The 8727-nt window shown below is 36.3% G+C and overlaps 1 protein-coding gene across 2 annotated transcripts; it reads right to left on the bottom strand.

Annotated features, from left to right (window-relative positions):
- Positions 1-225: 225 nt before the first annotated feature.
- morf4l1 (mortality factor 4 like 1) lies at positions 226-7143 on the bottom strand. Of its 2 annotated transcripts, XM_046865321.1 has the most exons (13): positions 6982-7138; positions 5587-5644; positions 5434-5480; positions 5166-5233; positions 4941-5027; positions 4607-4687; positions 4463-4488; positions 4285-4373; positions 3359-3460; positions 3165-3253; positions 2602-2774; positions 2038-2122; positions 226-673 (listed from the first exon to the last, which is right to left on the bottom strand). In XM_046865321.1, the coding sequence occupies exons 6-13, from the start codon at positions 4663-4665 to the stop codon at positions 589-591; spliced, it is 708 nt and encodes a 235-aa protein (XP_046721277.1). In that variant the 5' UTR covers positions 4666-4687; positions 4941-5027; positions 5166-5233; positions 5434-5480; positions 5587-5644; positions 6982-7138; the 3' UTR covers positions 226-588. The 2 variants fall into 2 exon arrangements, with proteins under 2 accessions (XP_046721277.1, XP_046721276.1); XM_046865320.1 differs by lacking the exon at positions 5587-5644 and having other exon boundaries at positions 6982-7143.
- Between the last annotated feature and the right edge of the window lie 1584 nt (positions 7144-8727).

Raw genomic sequence — 8727 nt, 5'->3', positions numbered from 1 at the left:
ATTGTATGCATTGTGCTGCTGCCAGATGATTGGCTGATTAGATAACTGCATGAACATGCTGGTGTAGAGACGCTCATAAATTCACAGCAAACAGTAGATATAAGTGTGTTTTGATTCATTAAAAAAAGAACAATTAAGATTTGTCTGTATATCAACATATCTCCTTTAATAAATCTTGAGCAGACAGAAAATGTAATACCTCCAACATCAATAACGACACTGAGCCATTTTTGAGAAGGACGATTTATTAACAAACATACTATATATATTTAAAAAACACAAAAAAAAAAAAGAAACACCTTCTGCAGTAATTTTGATTCATTGATTCTGTTTTACCCACACAGTATCAGTGTTATCTGAACCAAAATATATCTCAACAGCATGGGAACAGTAAGCAGCATTCCAATAAGCCTCTGTACCAGTCCTGTACCATGGGCTGTTACCAGTCTTGATTCACGTTCCAGTCAACCAAACAGTTCTAGGGCTTTCATTGGATTTTGGGGCTTCCCTTTGAAAGGGGGTTTAAAAACAAATTAAAAATATTCAGTATTGATATTTCAACACCACAGATGGTCATTGGCATGGTGTTCACACAGCCTTGCGGTGATACTCTGGTGGTGCAACCTCGTAATCACTGGCGTTGAAAAGAGACGATGAATTCTTCACCAAATACCTGCATCGAACAAATTGATTACATTTCAAACTGCACAACAAACAGTTTTATATCATAGTGATGTTAAAATGTCTATTTTGAATCTATTTTTTACTGAATCAGCACTATGGAGGACAAGCATAAACAAACAAATACATGCAATAAGAACAAAAAAAAAATAAAATACAGGCCTGCATACCAAAATAAATGTTAGTCAATAAAAATGCCTTTATTTAGTTCTTACATTTTTCCATGCATTGACTTTGTGGCCGATTTCTTCTCTCTTTTTTAAACAAATCTAATTAATTTAATTCCATGTTTTTGTATAGCACTTTTAACAATGGTGAATTGAATTGGTCCATACAATTTTATCATTCATTAATGTATTTATTTATAATTAAGTAATTTTTTGTCCTTCATGTAACAACAGTTAGATCTTAAGGCAAATCAAAAGAACCACAAAAAACAGACAAATGTAGCATTTATGGAAGAAGTCTCCCGTTTCGGTGCTTTCTAACAGACAGAGACAAAACTGTTCTAATTTTTGTAGAAAGTCTAATAAATAGGCTCCTCAGTAACATGAATGATATACTATTATTGTCTCAATTTTAGGAGAGAAAACAAGTAGAACATGATGTCAATGCCAATGCCACTGTCACCCATTCTACTCCTAAATGTACTCTAAATATACAAAGGAAAGCACTATTGAAGGAAAACTTGATTTGACAATGTATTTGGTGATTACACACACATCTTGCCAACATTTGGCCAGCTGTTCATGAGATATGAGTTTTTAAACAATAAAAGCTTCTGAAAAAGTGACAATTTATAGTAGTTATAACAAGTTATATCAGAACCTGAAATGTTACTGATTTTAATAGCATTTAATTTGCACATTTGTAATTGTACATTTTAATGCCTGTTCACATTACACAATGTTTGTAAAACTTCTGTTGTTTTTTTTTTTTACTTTTATAGCTATTCACAAATAAGATTATGATCAATATGTAAATGTGTTTAACACAAATGACAAACAATTGTTTATGAAACTCAGATGTGCCTAAATGCTATATTTCCTAAAACTTTTGCCTCCTCACTGTGACACTGGAAGGAAAATCAGATACATTGATATAAATGAAGCTCACTAAAGCACCACTAGGGATCTCTTTCAATATCAATAGCCAACCCAGAATCTAAGATCCAATTAAAGTAACCATGCACAGAGATGTAATTCTCCAACGGCCCTTTAACTCAATATTCAATTACATTTTTGGGGAGTCCCATTCCTCTCTGTACTGCTAGCTAATCTTATTTTTAGCCAAGACGACACATTACTTGTAAGTAGGACATCTCAAAAGCTTCAACTAGTATTAATGCATGCTTACTTTAAGAAATCTTGCAAGTAGCTGAGCAGCAGAGCGAGACTTTTCTCATCCAGAGGTGTGTACGCCAGCATGGCCCCAATCCTCACTGTCACACATTTAAGAGAGAAAACATGTAAAAGACATACTAGTAAAGTGAAAATTCTATTTTATCAATTTTCTTAATTCTGCTCAAGGTTTTTAAAAGTTCTTACATGAGTTTTGTTATATGTAGCAGATTGTTTTGTTTTGAATACAGAAATTATGTAATGTAATAAAGAACTATGAAGAACTTGTGTTGTGCCAAAACTAAGCTTTTTGCAGATTCAGCTAATATTAATTGACATATAGAAGTAATGATCATGATGCCTCTAGAACTCTGCCTCTCTCTTTCCTTTTCAATCTTGATTTTTGGTAACTGTCAAACACCTCCACAAATGCCTCAGCAGTTTTATCTGTTCATTCATTTGGGAAAAGCTGAAACTACATTTCCATGATTATTGTATTAACTAGAAAATATCAAGGGTAAACCTGGAAATGTTTTTAAACATCATCATCACAATGAAGACTTTGGCCAACAATGCATACCAAAAAGCCTCAGTAGGTGTGGTGCACCGTAAATCTGCGACATCGGCGTGTCTGGATGGTTTGCCAGGATCTCTGCATACTGCGGCCTCTCGAACTTGTAGAGGAGCTGTGTGCCTAACATAACGTTGAAGTACTCGCGGATGCCAGCAACCACTTCATTCACAGCGTATTCCCTAAATGAAGAATATCATTGCACACTGAACCCAAACCACAGATTATATTCAAGCATGCATATTTTAATATGATTGCCATGTTAGATTACATTTTAAGGTAGCCACTTATATTTAACATCTTTAACAGCTCTATAAGTTGTAGTAATAAGCATAATCGCTAACAGTTTTATAATTGCAATAATTAACTGTTTAAGTTTTTATACAAGGGACAGGGTTTCATTTTGAAAGCAAAATACACTGCATGAAAAATACACAAAAAAACAAATGCTGTTCCTCTCAAACAATAACCCATTTTGCCAGCAGAAACACTTCCCCAAAATTAGAGAACCATATACATGTATTTCAATAACTACTTGCTGCGTGCATTTCCCTTTAATTAATTGTGCATACTTGTTATCAGAGGTTCCTCTTGATTTCTTGTAACTTGCATACTCCTCCAGGATTGTATCTACATTCTTCTTTCCAGGTAGATGGAATAGCTAGAGAAAGAAAAATAGAACAAGGACAACATTTACAACAAAGCCACCTTTTATAATGACATCTTAAAGTCACTAAAAAAATTATATATTGATGGGGTTAATCACCTGCTTTTGTCTAGTGATCAGGTCCCAGTCATCGACCAGCCATGGCTTTAACTCCTCAGGAATCTTCACTTTTACTTCTACACGATTGATAAATGTCTCCTCCTAAACCAAAGCAGTGATAATAGCCCATAAATAGCTGGATTTATTTTGTGGCCAAAACTGCTGGATTATTACAGAAATTTGACAGCAACCCACAGATACATTTTCTTCAGAAATGGAAAACATTTAAATAAAAAGCTTGCCAAATTGGGAAAAAAAAAAAAAAACAACAACAAAAAAATGTGCTTATACTTTCCATTGATGGCAACATTAATGTAAAAGTCTAAACAAATAAAGAAAAAAATCAAGGAATCAAAACACAGACATCAAAAATGTCTTGACAACATTTAAAAAGGCCTCACATTTCTTGACTGCATTTGGAAAACTGTGCACATTTGTCAAGGAGAAATCAAATAACTATTCACCTTAATTGACAGGTTTAAATATCAGGTGCAAAATAACAATTGTTTGCTAGTCTACAAACAAATAAATTACCTCTGGTTATACCACAGCCTTAAAAGCAGTTCATTTGTAAACAACAATTATCACCAAAAGTAGAAAACTGTTTGGAAATGGCCATTTTTTTTAGATTGAAGAGTAGCAACAATAACAACTCTAAGGTCAAGGCTAGTGTTCTTTCTTCTCAGCATGATGTAAACACACAGGTGAGTGTTCCAGAACACCAACTTGCCAAAAGCGGTGCTTTTATAGAGCTTGCCAAAATGCTGGATGAATAACTCTTTGGGTGCATTTTGCACTTTACTTCTTTCTGATTTGGTGGCAAATGTTTGTTTTCACTGTAAAATAATTTGCTTTACTGTAATATATTTGTTTGTATATTTTGCACATGAATATTGACTGAGTAGATGAAACTGCAAAGAACATACACTCTCCACAGTTGGGTCAACACGTGCCCTCTTCTTGCGTGGAGGGTGGGGAAGTTCTCCAGTGCTGGTCCCTTCTCCAGCTCCTGGTGCTGGAGGAGAACCAAAATATCTGGTCAAATTTGCTGCCTTGGTACACAAGTACACAAAACCAATACAATGGCAGAAATTTGAAACTTACTTTTCTGTTTGTTCTTTTTTGTTTTCCTATGAAATAAAAATAGTAAAAGGTTATTTAGAGAATTCTATTTTAATTATTATGTTTATTACAAATATGGGACTTTGGCAAAGAGACCAATAATCAAAAAAATACAATTATACTCACACATCAACATTTTTTTGCTGCACAGCAGCTATCTTCTTGTTTGGTGCAACTCCCCTCATCCTTCCCTCAACATAATGGTCTCTAGAAAATAGATAGATTTTTATCCACAGATAAACAGAAATATAGTTTAAAAATGCATTTTATCCAGAGAAATATAAATAATACGATTTTTTATACAGAACCTTTCATTCAAAATGTAAAGTGAGTAAAATTAGATGCATAAGGACCTTTTAAATTTAACATAAATAGGAAATAAAAAGATAAATAGGAAAGCAGAACCTAATATAAGAATAAATAGCAGACATATTTTTCTTTGCTCCCTGTAAGAACTCACTGATTTGCCTTTTGAAGCTCTTTCTGTTTCTGCAGATTGCTGTCCACATATTTAAGTACACGGCTTTCAGGAACCCATTCGTCCCAACTAACAAAAGCAGAACAGAAAAATATACCAATCACTGTTTATTATGCCATCAATACTTAAAAAAGAGCACTCTTCATGACAACTTTTTAATAAAACAATGATGGATAAGAAACACAAATGTAATTGTGACAAACTTACTTTTTATTCCATCCACTATAATGAATAAAGTATTTGACTTGCTTGTCCTTGATACTGATTTTTACACACTGCAAAGGAGTACATAGCAAACGTTTCAGTGCCAAATAAACTGTGCACATGAACAAACTTTTACAACATATTACTTACCATGCAAGTGTATAGACATTCACAGACGTAAAAACACACTGATCCAATAATTGAATATACATGACAGCATTTCTAAAGATATCTATTTCAATAACTGCCTTGATAAACTGAAATTGGGTACCTTAGCTTCGTATAGCAGCGGCCCATGAAAACACAGCACTCTTTCACCTGAAACACAAAACAATGGGAGAAATAGAGCGATATTAATGTTGCCAGTACACAAGCATGCAACATGCTGGACTTTATAAAAGAACTAACTCTGGTTGGAATCTACCTTCACTTGCTCGTCCATGGAACTATCCTAAAGTCTTTAATGTATATGCAACCTGTTTCTATATAAAGAAAATCACACAGAAAATGGAAAATTAAAACCTTTGTGTCCTCCCTTCATCATTCACATGCTAAGTTTGAGTTTCTCTGCAAAATCCTGACAGTGTGCCAGTGTTCCTGGCCCTTTTTTATCTTCAGACCTCCCTGATTTATCCCAAAACCCTACCTTTGGATGGAGTGCTCTTTAATTGTAGATTACTCTCTGCAGCTGAGGATAATTCTACATGATCAGCCTAAAGATCTATGAAGTTACTAAGCAACTCAATAAAACATGAGGACTGTAATTAATATCAACAGTCTGCTAAAAATGGCTTGGGACTTGAGTTTGCATGAACAGTTCTGCATTTAAACACCTATTACTGAACAGTGCACCGCAACAATGATGGGACTGTAATGAATTGACATTCAGGGACACCCAGATGAGAATGGGTTCTCTTTTGATTCTGGTTCCACTCAAGATTGCTCCCTCATACCCTCAGTTAGATTTTCCTTGCCACTGTCACCACTGGCTTGCTCGTTAAGCATAAACTTTTAAGATACAAACGTATATGCACTAGACTTTTATATACATTGCAACTTTATGAACTCTATCTCTGTAAAACTGCTTTGGGAAAATGTTATTGCTAGATGTTGTGCCTCTTACTGGAAATATTTGCTGTAATGTGTTCAGAGTGCAGGTAAACAGAGTGCTAGAGTGACAGCTGACTAAAAGAAACAGTCATGAGGTCTGAACGGTGAAACACACAAAAAGACAGTAAGAGAAAACATGTTTCTCTTGATAAGAAATATGCTTCCAGCATTAGAATGAATCAAATCTACAGCAGTGCACACATTTGCGCATGCGCAAAAAACTGGTAGGCTAATCTGTCGGAACACAGGAATACCCCACGTAGTGACAAATATATAACTATATATATATATACACACACAATTAAGAATTAACAATAAAATGAGAGCAAAGTAAAAACAAATAAACAGATGATCTGGTTAATGGTTACAGACAATGAATGGTTACACGATGGTAACACAGCTAGCTCCCTCTGCTAACTAGCTATCGGTTTACCGAGCCTTCAAAAGCTAGCTAGAAGCTAAATACATCCTGCACAGTCAGACACGATGTCTGTCTGCGTGTTTTCAGCTATTTCGCCACGATTCACGACGGCGTTACTGTTATTAGATGCTTTATTTTTTAAGTGTCCTCGTGTTTTGCTAACTCGGATATTTCCTTTCGGGCTTTGTGCACTGCAGGCTGCTGGTGCGCGCGCGCCATTGTGCGAGCTGCAGCAGCTATTCACCAGCTGTTTCTCAGGGCGCCGCGCAGCACCGCAACGCGTCTTACCTTCTTGAAATTTAGGTTTAGGGTCCTGTTTAGGCGCCATTCACAGCTTAAGCACGAAAAACAGCTGAAAATCAAATCCAGGCATTGCCAGCTCCGAGTCCGGTCAGATACGCGGGGAAGGCGCCGCACTACGTCTCATCTCCTGACGCATTCATTCGGCGCCCGTGTCACGTGACTTTGATTTCTATTAAAAAACGCGTCATGTCCGCGGAGTATTTTCCCATCCGTATCCAGAATAACGTTTAATACGCAAACAGCTACAAGCAGCTCGTGTGCCCAAATACTTGTTTTTTTTTAGCACAAACCGTTAAATACATGAGATTTTAGAGAACAATGATGTGCAAAGCATTTGTAAAGACAGGTGTACTAAAGACATTGATGAACTAAACGCAGCAAGTACGGATAACCTCTGATCTCCCTTTATAAACACTGCATATAAATACATGCATGTCTCAGTAGTTATTTTTACATTTTAGGAAGCATATAACTATATATACAACAAACTTTGACATTTGCTGTATATTATATCGAAAGTGTGTGCTGCATGTATGACGTAAAACTAGTAGTCCAGTAGGTGGCGGTAATGACCCATATGTGGATACTGACAATAAAACGAGTAAAATTTCAAATTATCTGTATCTTTCTCAACTGAGCTTTTATTTCTGCCTCCAGCATGGCATGGTATGGCATAGCAAAGCAGGACCGAAAAGAAAAATAAATAAATAAAATGTGTCTAACTAATTTGCTTATCTACTTGGCAGTGATTTGACCCAATTGCTGTCTAGTAGGCATACACTCTTCTTTTTAGCTGTAGTAGTAGAAGTGTATGTAGTGGCGGTGGTAGTAGAAGTAGTAGTAGTAGTAGTAGTAGTAGTAGTAGTGGTGGTGGTAGTCGTGATTGTGGTAGTGGTGGTAGAAGAAGTAGTGGTAGTAGTAGTAGTGGTGGTAGTAGTAGTAGTAGTAGTGTTGGTGTTAGTGGTGGTAGTAGTAGTAGTAGTGGTGTTGGTGTTAGTGGTGGTAGTAGTAGTAGTGGTGGTAGTAGTAGTGTTGGTGGTAGTGGTAGTAGTAGTAGCAGTGGTGTTGGTGGTAGTAGTAGTGGTGGTAGTAGTAGTGGTGGTAGTAGTAGCAGTGTTGGTGGTAGTAGTAGCAGCAGTGGTGGTGGTAGTAGTAGTAGTGGTGTTGGTGGTAGTGGTGGTGGTAGTAGTAGTAGTAGTAGTGTTGGTGGTGGTAGTAGTAGTAGTGTTGGTGGTAGTGGTGGTAGTAGTAGTAGTAGTGTTGGTGGTAGTAGTAGCAGTAGTGGTGTTGGTGGTAGTGGTGGTAATAGTAGTAGTAGTGTTGGTGGTAGTAGTAGCAGTAGTGGTGGTAGTAGTAGTAGTAGTAGTAGTGTTGGTGGTAGTAGTAGTAGTAGTAGTAGTGTTGGTGGTAGTAGTAGCAGTAGTGGTGGTAGTAGTAGTAGTAGTGTTGGTGGTAGTAGTAGCAGTAGTGGTGTTGGTGGTACCAGGTAAAAGTAAACTTTTACTTGAGTAAAAGTACAAAAGTATTTGCCTTTAATTTTTTTTTGCGATTTCAGACTGCACAAAAGAGGCAATTTCTGACTAATATTTCTGACTGGTTGTATCTGCGTGCTATTTAAAGAGAATATGTTGTTTTAACGCGGCGATACACCGCCAGATTCTGTGACAATCGTATTTTGTTACATTAGAGGGCGCTATTGCTAGAAAAATATATTATTAGTTTGCGTACAGT

Source organism: Silurus meridionalis, chromosome 13, assembly GCF_014805685.1.
Source record: "Silurus meridionalis isolate SWU-2019-XX chromosome 13, ASM1480568v1, whole genome shotgun sequence".
In the NCBI taxonomy this organism is placed as follows: Eukaryota; Metazoa; Chordata; class Actinopteri; order Siluriformes; family Siluridae; genus Silurus; species Silurus meridionalis.
The sequence above is the reverse complement of the archived record's forward strand: the minus strand, read 5'-3'. Positions and strand labels throughout refer to the sequence as shown.

Excerpts from the sequence above, each read along its gene's own strand:
- morf4l1 (XM_046865320.1), bottom strand. The coding sequence starts at position 7,021 with ATGGCGCCTAAACAGGACCCTAAACCTAAATTTCAAGAAG. Across the intron at positions 4,489-4,606 it reads CAGCAAAAAAATGTTGATGT|GAAAACAAAAAAGAACAAAC; the intron begins GTGAGTATAATT and ends TTTATTTCATAG. Across the intron at positions 2,123-2,601 it reads ACACCTACTGAGGCTTTTTG|TGAGGATTGGGGCCATGCTG; the intron begins GTATGCATTGTT and ends AATGTGTGACAG.